Source organism: Thermobia domestica, chromosome 3, assembly GCF_964235325.1.
Source record: "Thermobia domestica chromosome 3, izTheDome1.hap1.1, whole genome shotgun sequence".
NCBI lineage: Eukaryota > Metazoa > Arthropoda > Insecta > Zygentoma > Lepismatidae > Thermobia > Thermobia domestica.
Window position 1 is genome coordinate 61,298,601 of NC_137456.1, and position 18,816 is coordinate 61,317,416.

The 18,816-nt window shown below is 35.4% G+C and overlaps 1 protein-coding gene across 3 annotated transcripts in view; it reads right to left on the reverse strand.

The window, feature by feature from the left end:
* Nucleotides 1-18,816, reverse strand: part of mms4 (Methyl methanesulfonate sensitivity 4) — a 104,859-nt gene that overhangs the window by 66,993 nt on the left and 19,050 nt on the right. For all 3 annotated transcript variants that reach the window (XM_081750942.1, XM_081750943.1, XM_081750941.1), the window contains exons 3-5: nt 13,100-13,343; nt 6,442-6,606; nt 1,956-2,126 (exon numbers count right to left, since the gene is read on the reverse strand). In XM_081750942.1, coding sequence (XP_081607068.1) covers nt 1,956-2,126; nt 6,442-6,606; nt 13,100-13,343 — 580 coding nt within the window. The remainder of the gene's footprint in view (nt 1-1,955; nt 2,127-6,441; nt 6,607-13,099; nt 13,344-18,816) is intronic.

Here is an 18,816-nt window from a genome sequence, read left to right on the forward strand (position 1 = left end):
AATATGAATAGGTTTCATATTACAAAGACACAGGAAATTTAAAATATGACATTTAACACTAAAATTTTATCAAAGTAACACAACACACTGATCAAGGTTATGTGATAAAAATATATAAAAACACAAACATGTAACAGTTTCAACACGCTAACTATGTCTTCATCAGACTTCCACTTCTTCTCAAGTAGGAAGAATGGAAGTCTGATCAAGACACATTTAGCGTGTTGAAACTGTTACGTGTTAGTGTTTTTATACATTTTTATTACATACCGTTGTTCAATGTGTTATGTTTAGTTTGATACTGTGGAAACAAAGCCTGATAGAATAGTTAAAATGTTATGTACAAAAGTTTCAAAACTACCAAATCTATTAAATATACAGCAATTATAACCTCAATATAATAATTTAGAAATATTTTCCTAGAATATGGTAAACACGTAAATATTATATTATGAGTAAAATATATCTTTAACGTAATTATTCTTAGGAAATTACAGATATTAAGTAATGAACATAAAAAATAAAACAGTAACACTATAATAATACAAATATAGTTATTGTTTCTACAAGACAAAATAATATATAATACACTGCTGATATTACGAGTATCGGGTTCGCAACCATTGAAACCAGTGCTCGTAAATCCAGAGGTGTTATTTTATTTCAGAATAACTTGAAGCCACCTGTTTTAATGTCACCAGTGACACTATTATCCGACTAGGTTGTGGAAATCCAATGCAACATACATATTTTCGAGACATTGCACAATATCGGAGCAATTTGTTCCATTCGTTAGAAAATCATCTGCGGAGACGACGGTTTCGCACCATCGACGAGGTGACGCACACACTGGAGGACTTGTTTGGTTCAGATTAAACTAAGTTCTATCACTGTGGAATCCATGATTTGTCCAAGCGTACGAGACAAGATATTGATGGGAATATTTCTAATTTTTCAGTAGTCTCACTTTTACATACATCTTTGTAAGGTAAAATTCCGAACAGATCTTTATTTGGTACCTAATTGGTGTCTATTAAGTCAGTAACTAAACTACAGTAAATACCATAAACTTACGTGTAGCTTTTAGTGCTGCTGCTTCTACTTTTATCTTTCGTTCCTAATTCATTCTTTTCACTGATTAGAAGGTAAAGAGGAAATACCATAAATTTAAATGTAATGTGGTACTGCTTCTACTTTCTTTTATTTCTAATCTATTTTTGCCACTAATCAGGAGGAAAAGAAGAAAGTAGAAATAGTACCACATCATAATCACGTCATTTTATATGGCTTGAATCGTATCCTTAATTACTAACCTAATACACATCTAAACAACAATCTTCCCTAGTGATGAACTCAGAGGAAGATATCGAAAATTAAGCTGTAAATAAAGGTAATAAAGGGCGCTAAAGAAATGTAAGTTAAATATATTTAAAATTGTGTCTTTTGCGCTACATTTCAAAAGCGATACGTTTCTGTTCTCTAAATATTTCAAGACTGAAGCTAAAGAATACTCAATACACAATGTTGCACATGCCAGGAACAGGCGCCAAAAGCGCGCTGAATCGGAGCCACAAATGTGTGACATATCTGCAAGTTCTAAAACATAACTGGCAACGCTAGGACCTCTACGATTAGAGATGCAATAGCCCGAATATTTATTTATTTATTATTAACGGAACTTTCTCTATTGCTTTTCGCCTGGAAAACTGTGTACTTCCAAGCAGTTTCTTTTTCAAAATTTCAATTTAAATGAAGAAGCATTACTGTTCCCATTATAAAATTAAAACAATAATGATAATTGCAGTATTCTGAAGAATAAGGAAACACGTTAAATAAATAACATCTTCGAAATTACGTAACACAAACTTACAGGCAACAAAATTACATTAAAACAACTCCAAAATTTTACACTGAAGCAAAGAAAACAGTACACCGTAATTACATAAATCACATACCCTCATATCGTCCTGTACTTTATATTCATTAATTTCTCTGATCCATGAAATGGTATTCTCAATCAGCTGCTGCTGAATCACGTACGCCACTCCACAAGTTTGTAAGGCAACTAGTAGATCACCTCCAAAGTCTAATGTCAGAAGCTTCGGATCTATTTGTGTTTTGATATACTAGAAAAAGAAAAGAAAGTAGATTTACATTTAATATGTAAGGCAAACCTAAGGCAGTGAAATTGAATATGTAAAACAACTTTAATATTACCAACTTTTTTACATATCGTATTTAGTAGAAAGAGCACATTACAAAAATTAAAAATCTATCACTCATACCCCCACTTCAAAGGAAAACATTTCCGATTACATTTGATGTGTTATCTCACCTTCTTCAATCGGTAATATGGAACTTTAGAAGACTTCCACATCTTTTAGCCTTCCTACACCTAGTAATGTTTTGCTTCTTACCACGCGAATGCTTAATAGCCGCTAGAATTTCTTGATGCTCGTAGTCGAATTCTCTGCCTTAGGCGTCCTGTTAATGATATTCCTTACTTCCCAGGACCAAATACTTAATGAACCATTTTGGCCTGAGTAATAGTACGAACTCTAATAACATAACATGATCTCAAGTTTTTCAAATGATTTTAATGGAAAACTTAAATTACCAGCATAAAATATTACATACATTTTGAAAATACACTAGACTCTCGACTACCCGGCTTAGTTAAAAAAAAAAAGTCTTTGTAATAAAATAAGGAATTTCTTTTTAACCATCTACTCAACTTATAACGCTTTCACAAAAAAGATGTCAAGGAGAAGCATTCATTTATCAACATTTTTTTTTCGAAATTAAAAAGTAGAAGTTCTGACTCTGATTTTCTTAGCACTACCGTTTCACACTTGTGTAATCAATGAACATTAAAGTAAGTTTACAACATTTTTTTTTTTAAAGAATTAGACCTACTTCTTATGTTATTGTATTGTTTATTTTAAATTGTATGTAGGTACAATGTACAATATTTTATTTTTTCTGCAATTAAATTAGACATTACAGGTAAAAACTTACATTAAAATGTCTGTAATATTTTTATTCTTTCACTTACTTTTTCTGCAGTATTATTTTTGAAACGGTGCATTACATAACAAATGTTTATAAAGAACTGGTCTACACTAAGGATCAAAAAGTACGAATAACAGCGGGTTTTGTATAAAAAGCGAACTTTCATTGGTAGGGCGTGGAGCAGGAAGTGAGAATTGTAGAACTTCGGCCTTATCCAACTTTTTTGTTATCCGGTCTGCCCTTCCAACATACTAAGCCGGATAATCGTGAGTTTATTGTATTATATAATAGGAAACTTAAACAATTTACAGCTCTTTTAAGAATTAAATTCCAGTAGTTGTCGCACTTTCTCCTTCTGCTGGTTATCATTATGTATTCAGTATTCTGGTGATACAGTGAAACCTCTCAATAACGGACACGAATGGGACATGAAGTTTTGTCCGTTACTGAGAGGTGTCCGTTATAGAGAGGTTACAGAAATTTTACAGAAATTTAATTTCTCATAAGGGTAATTGTATGCAGTAAATACATTATGTGTGGACGTAAATACGTAAAATTCAATATGAAAATAGTCTTATTTAGTACAATTTGAATTACTGGGAAGGATGAAGGAGAAATTAATTTCTATTAAATCATAGCCTATTATTGCTGGGCAATGTTTAACGAAAAAGGCAAGCTTTTTCCTCTACAACGGTAATAAAACTCATTAGCAAGTGTCCTCTAAAAATCCTCAGTACGATTGCAGAAGAAACATGTGTGTGTGTGTGTTTGTGTACTGGCGCGGAATCTTCGTTGACAGAATGGATGAAAAGGCAAGCTATTGGGGGTGCATATTTATTGACCCAGGCCCAATCACAAAGAATATCCTTTCAGAGAAAATGAAAAAGGAAGCTGGGAAAACACCAACCCAGACTTGTTCCAGTATCATGAGTAAAAGAAAAATGTTTCTTTTCCAAAAAAAGTAAGAGAGGTAGCATTGCTCGTTGAAAATGTTATTGTAAAACAAACAATGTTTGTTTTGTTATCTATGAAATTGTCGGTAAAGATGCAAGGTCCAGACGAAAAGGATTAAATTTGTTAGGGAAGGGAAGATGTTTCGCATAGAATTCCTGGCCTTACGACTATCCCTGCATGAGTGTTATTGCTTATTGAAAATTTTCTAGGATTTCCGCCAGAAAGCAGTTTATTGCGGAAAAAATTACAAGTTCAGCTGTTCTGTTTGATGGTTCACCAAGTTTGGACTCGAGAGATACACTTATGGGGAAAAGACTTTTCTGTATACTGTAATATATCGCAGAACCGAGAACAATTCCTGTCCGTTATGAGGAGGTTATTCAAACGTTTGGGGAGAAAAGGACTGTCCGCGTCCGTATCTGAGAGTGTCCGTAAAAGGGAGGGTTTTGTTCCGTAAGAGAACATATATTTTTGCCGGGACAAAAAAATCTGTCCGTATTATAGAAGTGTCCGTTATTGAGAGGTGTCCGTTAAGGGAGGTTTCACTGTATATTCAAATCGATCTGAATACCCCGTGGAAGCGTAGTGAAAATACATTAATTGCAAATTTTAAGTATCAATCAAATCAAGTCGTAACATGATACATTAAAATTACTTATTTCTTCTAACTGACAAATCACATTCTACAGTAATTTATATTTCGAAACCAATTTCCATACTGATGCAAGGTCAATCTTAATCACCAATTCCGAGCCTTCATATTTACGAACAGTTTTCGGCAACACTGCTCTCTTTAGCGGATAGATTACGCGAAAGCGCGACAACAGCAAAAACATTACCAAGTGTAGATAAAAATGAAATGAAATGAAATCTTTAAGTTTTACGTCCCATGGTTATGCCGGTGAGGCTAAAGGAGACGGTGATAATGAGAGATGAATGAAAATGAAAAATCTTTAAGTTTTACGTCCCACGGTTATGCCGGTTAGGCTAAAGGAGACGGTGATTATGAGAGATGAGTGAAATGGTGGAATGAAGAAAGTGGGAGGAAACGGGAGAACCCCGAGAAAACCCACGAGCACGGTGTTTGTCCACCACAAAGTTCACTTGGCGGGAGCTGGGATCGAACCCGGGACCCCAAGCACCAGAGGTGAACGCTCTACCACTGAGCCACCGCGCCCCCCGAGAGATGAATGAAAATGGTGGAATGAAGAAAGTGGGAGAAAACGGGAGAACCCCGAGAAAACCCACGAGGAAGTGTAGATAAGTCTCCATCACAAGAAGAGGAATACATTTTCAACTTTCAAATTATTAACCAAGAAGCGTGCAAGAATTCACCTAATATAATCAGAAATTGCCTTCCCTTTGTAGCGAAGAAGTGTGGTAATTCCGTATTTTTTAAATGTTTGATTCCAGTGGTAATTATATTTTGTTTTCAGTGTTTGCCCCTTAAAAACCTTTGACAACTCTTCACTTAGGGCCATTAGCGTGTTTTGTTTGATATTTTTGGAACTTAGAGAGGAGGATTAACTACAAAGGGGAGGTAAATCTGAAAAATATTCATTAAAATAAAGAGGACAAAATACACTGACAATATACAATTATTGTTCATTAGCAATTCAATACCCTCTTATGTATCTGGTTCGCATACACGAGTGATAGTGCTAACATCATTTGTATATGAGGTAATAAAATTCCCTTTCTATGAATAAACAATCTGCGGCCTCAAGTCATTCTGACTAATTCATTGTTCAATTCTATTTTCTGGAAAGAAAACACAGAAAGAAGATCATGAGAGGATTTTTAACTACATTCGATGTCCCATGCCCTCCCTATGAAACTGATATACCTTGGGTAAATGAATTTAAGAGTGGCCAAACCAACACGGAAGCTGCCCCCGTCCTAGAGCCCCTAACTCAGCTGCGATACCCGAAATCATCGATAAAGTCTATGCTTTGTCTTTAGCCGACAAACGAGTGAAAGTGCGAGTTAGCAGAAGCCAAGCATTTCAACTCAACGGGTTCATTCATTTTGCATATTGAACTGCACACGGCAGAGAAGAACCGTATCGCTGAGCAAAAGTTGGCCCAACTGAGATTTGAAGTTTGAACTGCATCCGCAATCTAACTACCATCTATACCCGAAACTCTAAACTTTCCTGGCAAAACGAAAATTTGAGTGAAATGAAAGAATTGTACAGCAAGTAAACGAGTATTTTGAAAGCCCCGAAGAAAATTTCAGCGAAGGAATTGCGAAGCTGGCGAAATGTTAGGGCAAGTGTGTTGAATTTCGAGTGGACTAAGTTGGAAAATAAGGTACTAAAAAAATAAAATAAATAAGAAAAAAACTCAAATGGTTTTCTTTAACATCAAACCAAATTACTTCCCAAATCACCCTCGTAAGTATCTTTACATATACAACATACATAATATACACTACATTCTTTTAACAATGAAACATAAAAAAGAAAATTCGTACCTTTAAACATTCACCAGGCTTCTTGCTATTTTTTTCGGCAGCCATTGCAGCCTTCAAAGCTTTTTGTCTAGCCTTCTCCTCCAGTTTCTCTGCTTTCAACCTCAAGCGCTCTTCCTTCCTTCTTTCCTTCTCTTCGGCTGAGATCTTCTCCCGTCGTCTTTTTTTCTTAAGAAGACGAAATCATGATTCAATAAACAATACGGGAAATAACTAAATACACAACATAACTCCATAAGTCAATGCATAACTCCAATATATATAAAAACGTGTGAAACATTAAACCACATAAATATACCCACCTCGCAACACAAGAAGTTTGGAATATTTTAATAACTAGGCACTGCATAAGGTTGTTATAGCAATAGATGACCTAGCTAAATACCATAATATTATTGCTTGATTTATTATGAACTGGCCATCCATATATAAACTGCATTGGATATATTTGGGAAGCGCTGGAAACGGCCATTTTAATGTCCATTAACATGAGCTTCAATCGCTGCTAGCTAAATGGAATGAGATCTTGTTGCAAAGGGCATCATCAATACACAGACGTGTCACAAGGTACTCGGAACCTGCACAATGTCGAAGAACGCCACTGAAGTTACAAAGGTATGATCTGAGTTGTCCATACGTTATGTAAATTGATTAGACTATAATTACATTCCATTACAGTTTCATTACATATATATTTTGATTGTTTTTCATCTCCTGTTAACAGTGGACAACCCACCGATTTTCCTCTCCAATACTGTACTTTTCCAGATTTATGTCCGTGTGACAGAATAAAGTTAATACAACTTCATTTACACCTTCGTTTTAATGATTTCCGAACTTTAGTACGAAACATGTTTCAACTCAAATCCAACAACGAAATATATTACAGAAATCTCTGTTGCCGTTTAATTGTGTAAGTCCCATATCCTGATGAAAATAAAGTGTTCCTGAGAACAATGACGCACGAATTTCCAGTTGTCGTCAAGTAACATTGCTTCTTTAGAATACTATTCCTTAACGACCTGCCACACAAAGGAACATTTTCGATGAACAGAAATGTTTAGACTGACAAACGCAGAAGGTTTTTTTGCCAGAAAATACGGAAAACTACATATTTATATATTGTAACAAAATAATGCACCATAGTTATACCCCAAGTATATGTAGTTTAAGTAATATAACTTTTTTCCCTTTCAGGTGTAATAAAATTTCTCATTTAACTTTAGCTTTTGACTGGTGCATATTTACACTTTTTAGTGCACATTTGCATATTTTCAGTGCATGTTTTCGTGATTTATAGCGCATATCTTGCTGTTTTTTAGTGAATATCGATCTGATGCCTACTCATCACCAATGATCATGGTGTTATGGAAATTGAGGACTTTGTGCGCTGTTCAGCATGTCCCATGCGACTTCCAATCATTAGCAGCTTCAGCACGAATTTTGCGGACACTCTCTTTAAGTCCAAACACTAAACCAAAATTCAATGTACCGACCCAGTGCTTACTCCCACTTCAGTCGCAAGTTTTCGGGCTGTCATACAACCATTCTATATAACAAAGTCCTCACTTGTTTCATAATAGCCTTTATTCTGCTTGCTGAGGTCCTACGTGGACGTGGTTCTCTGCACTGATGTGCAGTCATCTCTGAAAATGTTGTACCATTTCTTGATTCGAGAGATACTCATGGTATCGTTCGCAAATACCTGCTAGATCTTGTGAATTATTTCCATTTCAATATCGTGAAACTGTTGATAAAACCTTGTGTACACGTACTGCTCAAGTCGTTCTGTCATTTGGCCCAAATTGAAAATCCGATCGGCACTCATTATACGTTCACAATCAAAGGCTTTCTACCAATTAATACTGTCTGCGAGCGAGCGAAAATTCACATAGATACGTGAATATCCTTTAGGATCTCTACCGATGGACAGTGCGCGTATTTAATTTGTTTATGTAGGAAACAATAAAGTCTGATATTTTTTGTTCGTACATCTAGTTTGCCTCTGCTCCTCATTCAGGGAATTACGACTAGTGCGTTGTAGACTAGTAACTTCGTCACTTCTATCTGACCTTATCTAAACACCCATTTTCAAGGAGGATGGGTGCATTTCGATATCATCAGGACAACATAACATTCTCTACTTGGTATAAATCTTCTGCTCTGGCCTGCTAGATCATCGAATATGAAAGCTATCGTGCACATAGGACATGTTGCGATGGCGCCTAATCCCCAGTCGGGATTCGGCAACGACTACTGCCCAGCTATACAAAATCTGAGGCGCTTGAGAGACATTACACCCCAGTCATTCCAATTTTTTGTTTCATGACAACTGGACTCACCTAATCCCATTTGACACACACCTTGATGAGGTTTCTATATCATAATTTTATTGTGATTCACTAGATAACACTAATAATAGGCGAGCCTTAATTTCAAGACCTAATATATATATATATATATATATATATATACACAGAGCGTTCAAAAAGTCAAAAGCTGAATCGTATGCAAGCATGTTTGGAGGCTCATGGAGGGCATTTCCAACATTTGCTGTGAAAATGTGTGTGTATATGCTACGCCCTATATATAGTGCTTTTATACCATAATGTAATAAATTTTGAGTAAAATAATTTTCTCGTTGCTTTGAATGAATATGTGACAATTCAGGTATACAGAGACTTTTTGAACGCTCTGTGTATATATATATATATATATATATATTGTCTTCGTTAATTCTGCTGTTTCTTAACATTTCCTTTTCTGTTTTTTTACCATTTACAGTTGTACGTTTTATTTTTATTTTTTAACTTTGCAATCTTTCATGAGAGGCAAGTTTAGTCCATAGGTCTTTATGGCAGTGGGGACAAATTCTGACTGCTGATGTTTTCATGCTACGCACAATCAGATCTTTAAAACTTACGGCTCGAACTGTGCAATAAAATTAAAGCATAATTATATGACAAGATGACAGTTTACTAAATGTGAAGAGTACTTATCTGTGTAATTAGGGATAAGAACTGGGTTTTAAATCCTTGATAAATTTGTGTGTGTGCCGAAAAGAACATAATTATCAGTTGTCGTGACGGTAATACTGCAAATTACGGCTACGTTAAAATATCAAATAATATATTCGACAACGTGGATACTTTCAAATATCTAAGATCAATATTAGATCAAAGCCTGTCCAATTAAATGCCGATTGAAAGCAGGGAATTCGCGTTATTATTCAGTCCAAACTCTTTTGTTTGCAAATTTTGTCGAAGAATTTCACGCTTAAAACATATAAAACGATAATTATGCCTGTTGTGCTGTTGCGAAAATATGGTCGTTTATTCTGAGGGAAGAACGCAGACTGGAAGTATTTGAGGATAAAATTCTGAGCAGAATATTTGGGCCCACGAGCCATGGGAATTGGGGAATGGCGAAAACCTTATAACGAAGAACTGTATGATTTATACCGTTTACCTAACATTGATGGGGCCATTAAGTTTAGAAGGCTCCTCAGGTGGGCAGGTCACGTGGCCAGAGTGGAATAAAATAAGAGCGCTTTCAAAATTTAAACTGAAAACCCCACTGAAAAGAAAGAAAGAAAAAAAAATCTTAGGAAGACCTGGGCGCAGATGAGAGGACAGAATCTCGCAGAAATAGAAATATAAAGTAGAAAAATGAAATGCCGGTTAGGCTAAAGGAGACGGTGATTATGAGAAATGAATGAAGTGGTGGAATGAAGAAAGTGGGAGGAAACGGGAGAACCCCGAGAAAACCCACGAGCACGGTGTTTGTCCACCACAAAATCCACACGGCGCGAGCTGGGATCGAACCAGGGACCCCAAGCATCGGAGGTGAACGCAAGTATAAAGTAGAAACTGGACCCAGTTGGCTACGCACAGAAGTCAATGGACAGATTTTGTGAATGCGATATTGAACCTCCGAGCTCTATAAACCATAGATTTAGTTGATAATCAGTTGCAGAGCAACGAGTTGGCGATTCGTATAAATGTACGTAATTGCCGGGCATTACTAAGTGAGTACTAATTGTAAAAATTAATATGAAGATTAATTCCTGAAAAATACTGGAAATAGGTTGAGACTGGAATCAATAAAAAAAAGGAGAGTACTAAATGAGTGTTGTTGGAGAAAGTAGAATCCAAAGATAAAAAGATAATTATGGAAAACTATGTATTGTTATGGTAACTATATTATATAAAGGAATAAATGTGTATAATAAATGCAATTAGAAATTCAAATATTTAAGGACATCATTTTACGATAGAATGAATAATAAAGAGTATCGACCAACCCATAGAAATGACATGAAATGAAATCTTTGAGTTTTACGTCCTACGGTTATGCCGGTTAGGCTAAAGGAGACGGTGATGATGAGTGATGAATGAAATGGTGGAATGAAGAAATTGGGAGGAAACGGGAGAACCCCGAGAAAACCCACGCACACGGTGTTTGTTCACGACAAAGTTCACTTGGCGGGGCTGGGATCGAACCCGGGACCCCAAGCACCAGAGATGAACGCTCTACCATTGAGCCACCGCGGCCCCCGACCAACCCGTAGTTATCAATGTAAATGAATACAGTAGACTTAGACTATCCAGACCAGTTAGGAAACGAGAAAAAAAACCTCTGTAATAAAATTCTCATCCCACCTTCGAAAGAGTTCAAGACGACTGGGGCAGTGCTCCAGTACATTATTCAGCAGGAGACCATACCAGTTGGCATCATCTGCTTGCTTAAGTGGAGGGACATTGTGTTGCGGAACAGGGCACGCATCTATCAAGAACTTTTGCAAAAACAAAAAAATGTTAAGTTTTAACTCTTTTACGTTTTCACATTTGTGTAATCGTTTATCAATGAACAGTTAATTTTATATATGTTGTAAAACTCTGGCTCATATAGGTTGTAGGTAGAGCAAGGTAAATAAAATGAGTATGTCCGGAATTGACCCCCACTACCGGCTTTTATTATAAAATTCACTAAATAACAGTATTTAATGAAATATTACAAAGTTATTCTCCTCTAAATTTGTTAGGTTAGAAATTATGTAGTCCTTGACTGTGAGGCCGAGGAGAAGATCTCTACAGAGCCCCGTGGCAGGCTAAGCAGTAGTAAAGGAATCCCCAGTGCTCCGTGGCATGCAGTGAGGAGGTTAGCAGTTACAGAGCCTCGAAGCAGGCTAAACAACTGAGGTCGGATTCCCAACAGAGCCCCGTAGCAGGCTAAGCCAGGAGGAAGGAATAGCCAAGAGTCCCATGGTAGACTAGAGGCTTGGGGTTAGGTTACTCCTAATGTTCCGTGAGTAGGAGGGACACCAGTGAACTGGCGCAGACTGCCGGCTGCGACTCATTATATAGGCGTCTTGCCGGGGGTGGCGCTGCTGCTCCAATGTCATCGTCTGTTTCGTAGGAGGATCCAGAGATCCGTCGTCTGCTGGTAGTAGTAAATCCACGTGGTGCGTAGTATCCTGACCAAGAATCTTATAAAATAGAGGGTCTGCCCATATGTATCTTCATCCTATTAAATAATGAAGCCAAAAAACAACCGAGCATCGGCACGTCTGATTGGCTACTCTCGTTTCCGCCATCGTCTGATTGGCTACTTTCGTTTCCGCCATGTTTGTTGGCTCAAAACATTGCGATCCTATGGGGTGGAGTGGGCAGAGTAGGGGTGGCGAAACTGTGACGTATGGCTTCAAGATTTTGTTGTAAGGGAGATCCTCTATTTTATAAGATCCTTGATCCTGACGTAAAACCATGAGGTGGTGTTTGTAAATACAGTGTAAATTATTGTTTGTATACAATACCACGTGGGATATTACAATATATATATATATATATATATATATATATATATATATATATATATATATATATATATATATATATATAAATTAGGCCTATGTTTTAAGTTAACCTTTTTTAAAAATTGTATGTATTTCACACTGCACAGTGTAATCATTTTATGTATCCTACACTTAAATTAGACGTTATAATTTCTTGAATGCTTACAATATTTTTTTATTCTTGCGGACCTCCTTTTTCTCGTAGTAAGTGCTTGAAATATACAGTAGAGTACACAACTAACATTTATATAATGGCTTGTACTAAAAAGTCAGAAATATGAATAAGAGAATAAGGTTTTAGTATAAAAGGGTGTTAACGGTATGGGTAGGTCAGGAAGTAAAAAAAATATAGAATTTATGTCTATCCGGCTTTTCTGTTATTCACCCTGTCTTTCAGTCACATTACGTTGGATAGTCGAGAGTCTACTGTACTTAGATATTGATACATATGGATACACAAACATCGCTACCATTAATATTTAAAGATAAAATTATGTAAAAAGTTATCAAATGAGAGATGTGGTCGAAAAAGTTGATAACCCGCAAGAACCAAAATTAGGTAAAGCGTTTAAAACTAATGTACAAAATCGCCTTTCCTTTTAAATCGCAGTTTATTGAAGGATTTCCTATGCTCAAATTATTTATAACCATGACAATCATTAATTTTTTTTAGTAAAATGCATCAAGCAAATACAATGAGTACGATGAAAGTTTACGAATTTCAACAATACCCTTCAAATTTCTTTTTAAAGCAAAACCTTTCTTGCATTATCTAGTATATGTTATAAATATACGTATAATAATTACCTGTCCAGCCTCTTCATGATCTGCATCGTTCTTCTGGCGTTTAGTTGTACAACGACTTACATCCGTTTGGCTTTGACTTTCCACACTATCAGTTAAACTTCGCTGTGATGATGATAATGAACAATTATCATCTTTTTCTTGAGACAGGACGATACCAAAGGACGACGGGGAGGGAAGAGCGTAGTCTTCATCATCTGTTGTTGTTGCTGTTGTCTTTAGCGTACACTTAGATGACTGTGTTTCACTAACAAAGAAAAGTAAATTAGGTATGGATTTACAAATATACAGAGCAGCAATGACATTTCGAAGTTACTTGTAATGAATGTATCAACAAGTAAATTATAAATAAAAATTAGTTTTGCGTATTTTACATCACGAAACCATTCAGTTCCATAAATATAGTGGTTTTCAAAGCTAAACCAAATTTTCTTATCAGCAGTAAAAGTGTCATATGGTTGTTAGCGGCCACGTGCGGTTTGTCAACCAGTTGGATGTTGCCGGTATTACAAAAGTTTAGCCGCTCTCCCTGTCGCCAGGGTAAACAATGAAGTCTCGAACTATTCTTTCTGAGTGTTGCAAACCAATAAGCAGATAGATAAAACCAGGATAACCGTTTAAAATAGGGATAAAATACGTACAGGTCATTCAACAAGTAATTTTCTCTCCTAATAATAATATGATAGTTTTTACGTCCGAGCCATTTTGGGCTACTGTGCATTTGCGGTAATGCTAGGAAAATAGAATTGAAACTGGACTGCACGTTGGACCGATATTGTATTTTTACCCATATGAATCGGGTTTGCCCGATTGAACCCTATGAATATGGATGACCTGATAATCCCGTTTTTATGAAAACAAGCTTAGTCTGTCATTATTGTAAATGATCTGTTGTTTCACTTTATTATCATAACACAAATTGTTCTAATTATCATGTGCGAACTCATAACGAGTCTATCGGTTCAAACGGTCCAAACAGGCCAAACACGGGTCAAACGGGTTTATCAGGTCTAAGGATCGAGTAAACCAAACGCAATGGGTATCGGGCGGGTACAGTTTACCCGAAAAGTTCAAGCACTAATTATAGGTTAAAGTCAATACTTAAGAGCTCTAATTGTTTGCATTCACTTTTTTCTTTCATTTTTTTTAGGTAGCCGACCAACGAACTTGCGGATACATAAATATAAATGCTCAAATTTAAATTATTGCATTATATTATTACAAAGAGCATCAACGTGATTTACTATTAGAAGTTAGCGTGATGCACTAATGTTAGTCTTTTATAAACGTTATTATTATTATTATTATTATTATTATTATTATTTGTTTATGACCTTCATGCAACTTAGAATCAATCTCACATAAAGCACTATATCAGACCTGATTGAACATTATTTTGAAAATTCTCACAAGTAGGAAAAAAGTGATCGATCTGGCTCAGCATTAGCCATATGAGGCCAACTCACAAGCCCCTGGGAAAATGACCACCGTGCACCGTGAACCCACGGTCTTTTACGACATAAAATTTAGGGGTGAATTTAATCCCTTTTATGAGCACTTTTAAGGGGGTGTATTCGTTCTCTTTTATGACCACTTTTAAGGGGTGAACTCGTTCCCTTTTACGAGCCCCCCCTGGGAATTGACCACCATACAACGTAAGTCCATGGTCTTTTACGACCTCCATTTTAGGGGTGAACTCGTTCTCTTTTACGACTTCCTCCATCATTTTAAGGGGGTGTATTCGTTCCCTTTTATGATCTCCATTTTAAGGGTGAACTCGTTTTCAACCCCTACGAACACAGAGAAGAGAAGATAACACATAACACTACGTAACACACAGCAGAACAGATAACAGATAAGAATATGAAACATAGAAGGGGTGTATTCGTTCTCTTTTATGAGCATATTTTCCAACCCCTATTTTAAGATAACAGAAATTATATACGATTACGAACACATAGAAGAGCAGATAACACATAAGAGTACCTAACATAACAAGGGTGTATTCATTCCCTTTTATGAGCATATTTTTCAACCCTTATTTTAACATAGCAGAAATTACACTGAGACTATGAACACACAGCACAACAGATAATACATAGCACAGCTAATAAAAGAGCATGGCGTATTTTCCAACCCTTATTTTAAGATAACAGAAATTACGAACACATAGAAGAGCAGATAACACATAACATAGCAAGGGTGTATTCGTTCTCTTTTATGAGCATATTTTTCAACCCCTATTTTAACATATCAGATAACACATAAGATTACGAACACATAACATAGCAGGGGTGAACTCGTTCCCTTTTCCAACCCCTATTTTAACATAGCAGAAATTACACTGAGACTATGAACAGATAATACATAAGAATACGTAACATAGCAAGGGTGTATTCATTCCAACCCCTATGTTAATTACGAACAGATAGAAGAGCACATAAAACTACAACCTCCATTTTAGAGGGTGTATTCATTCATTCTCTTTGATGACCATTTTTTTCCACCCCTAATGAAATTACATAGGAGAGCAGATAATACATAAGATTCGTTCCCTTTTATGAACACTTTCTAGAGGGGTTAACTCGTTCCCTTTTATGATTACTTTTTCAACCCCTATTTGAACATTTTAACATAGCAGAAATGACATAAGCATGTCCTCAAACTACTGACCATCGTGAACAAAGGTCAAACTAAGAAACGAAACAACATATCGAGGCGGTGTTTCCACAATTAGTAATTGGTCATCAAATACTACAAGTTCCAAAATAATGACCATCGAGGTTAAAAATTAAAACACGAAAACGGAGCCACATTTAGTAATTGGTCATCAGGTACTACATGTCCCAAAATTAGTGGCCATCGAGGTCAAAGGTCAACATACTTAAAACCTAATAACACGAAAACTGAGACACATATTGAAGTGCTGTTTCCAAATCTAGTAACTGGTCATCAACTACTACAAGTTCCAAAATTAGTGGCCATCGAGGTCAAAGGTCAACATACTTAAAACCTAATAACTCGACAACTCAGCCACATATTGAGGTGCTGTTTCCAAATCTAGTAACTGGTCATCAACTACTACAAGTTTCAAAAATAGTGGCCATCGAGGTCAAAGGTCAACATACTTAAAACCTAATAACACGAAAACTGAGCCACATATTGAGGTGCTGTTTCCAAATCTAGTAACTGGTCATCAACTACTACAAGTTCCAAAATAATGATCATCGAGGTCAAAGGTCAACATACTTAAAACTTAATAACACGAAAACTGAGCCACATATTAAGATGCTGTTTCCACATTTAGTAATCGGTCACCAACTACTACAAGTTCCAAAATACTGATCATCGAGGTCAAAGGTCAAAATACTTAAAAACCTAATAACTCGAAAATGGAGCCACATATTGAGATGCTCTTTCCACATTTAGTAATTGGTCATCAACTACTACAAGTTCCAAAATAATGACCATCAGGGTCAAAGGTCAAAATACTTAAAACCTAATAACTCGAAAATGGATCCACATACTGAGGTGGTGTTTCCACATTTAGCAAGAGGTCATCAACTAGTACATGTTAAAAAATCATGACCATCCAGGTCAAAGGTCAAAGTACTTAAAACCTAATAACTCAAAAATGGATCCACATATTGAGGTGCTGTTTGCACATTTAGTAATTGGTCATCAACTACTACAAGTTTCAAAATAATGATCATCGAGGTCAAAGGTCAAAAACTCGAAAATGGATCCACATATTGAGGTGCCGTTTCCACATTTAGTAATTGGTTATCAACTACTACAAGTTCCAAAATAATGACCCTCTAGGTCAAAGGTCAAATATTTAAACGCAAATAACCCTTAAACAGAGCAACGTATTGAGGTGCTGTTTTCCACATTTAGTAATAGATCATCAACTAGTACAAGTTCCAAAATAATGACCATCGAGGTCAAAGGTCAAAATACTTAAAACCTAATAACTCGAAAACGGAGCCACATATTGAGATAACGTTTCCTCATTTAGTAAATTTGTGTGATCTATTCAATTTTGTACAAAGCAGAAAAAAGGTGAAGAAGGAATAAATTTGAGAACATAATTTTAACTAGCGCAGAATTTCTGTACCTTTTTAGGCTATTCAAAAGAAAGCAAAGATATGCCATATTAACTAGCTGAGAATTATTTAAGCAAAACGAAGAAAGCGAACATGGACCATTTTACCCAAATTTGGATAGAGTATTTATATTTGTATGAACCAGAAAAAAATGAAGAAGGTCCGTTTTGACTAGTTCAATATTTCTGTACAATTTTGTACTACCCAAATAATCACAAGAAAATCAAAGAAGGGTCATTTTAACTAGATCAGCATTTTATACCTTTTTGTGCTATTCAAATAATAGAGGGAACAAATTTCAGTGGTCTATTTTATTTTTTGTACCAATCAGAAGAGAAGCAAAGATATGCCATTCTCAGACTTTTATACCATTTTACTACTCAAATAAACAATGAAGTATTTAGTTTTGTACGAACCAGAAAAATTTGATTGGATTATTTCCTTAGGTACCAACTGGAAAACGTGAAGGGCCATTATTCAAATAAACGAAGGAATACCAGAAAAAAAATAAGTGAAGAATGAATAAAATTTAGGTGGATTATTTTCTTTTGTACCAACTGGAAAAGAGAAGAAGAGCTACTTTAACTAGCTCATTATGTACTGTTTAAGGAAACGAAAATTGACCATTATGTAACTTTTGAACTACTGAAATGTTCTATTTTTGTATCAATCAGAAAAACCCGAAGAAGGATAATTTTAACAAGTTGATTATTTCTGTAACGAAAGAATAATTTCGATGTTCTACTTTTTATACCAACGAGAAAAAAATGAACTAGCTGAATATACGAAATAATAAATTTAAGTGACCTATTCAATTTTGTACCAATGAGAAATAACATTTTAACTGGCTCAGCAAAAGGCGAAGAAGGATTATTTTATATAATTTTACTACTCAAATAAACAATGAAGTATTTAGTTTTGTACCACCAAGAAAAAAAATTGCACCATTTTGGAGTATTCAAATAAACAAAGGAATAAATTTGAGTGACTTATAATTTGTGTCAACTCTAAAATCAATTAAATGAAGTAATGCATTTGAAAGACCGAAGTTGAGTATTTTATAGCATTTTGTATTATTTCAACAAACAAAGAAATAAGCAAAAAAAGGATCATTTTATATCATTTTAAACTAGTCTAATAAACGAAGGCATAAATATGAGTGAGCTATTTAATTTTGTAGCAACCAAAGGATTTTCACGAAAGAACAAAATTGTACTAATCAGAAAAAGCGAAGAAGACCCATTTTAACTAACTGAGAATTTCTGTACCTTTTTGTACTATTTAAACAAACGATGGGGTAAATTTGAGTGACCTGTTTTTTATACTAACTAGAAAAATCGAAGAAGGTACCTTTATACTAGCTCAATGAACGAAAGAACAAATTTGGGTGTTCTACTTTTTTATACCAAACAAGGAAAAACCATTTTAACTTGCTGAGTATTTTATACCATTTTGTACTACTCAAATAAACGAAAGAAAAAGCGAAAAAAGACCTTTTTAACTAGCGCAGAATTTCTGTAACTCAAAAATTAATTTGGATGGAGTAACAAGAAGAAAAGCAAAGATATGTCATTTTAACTATTTAAACAAAACGAAGGGATAAATATAAGTGAT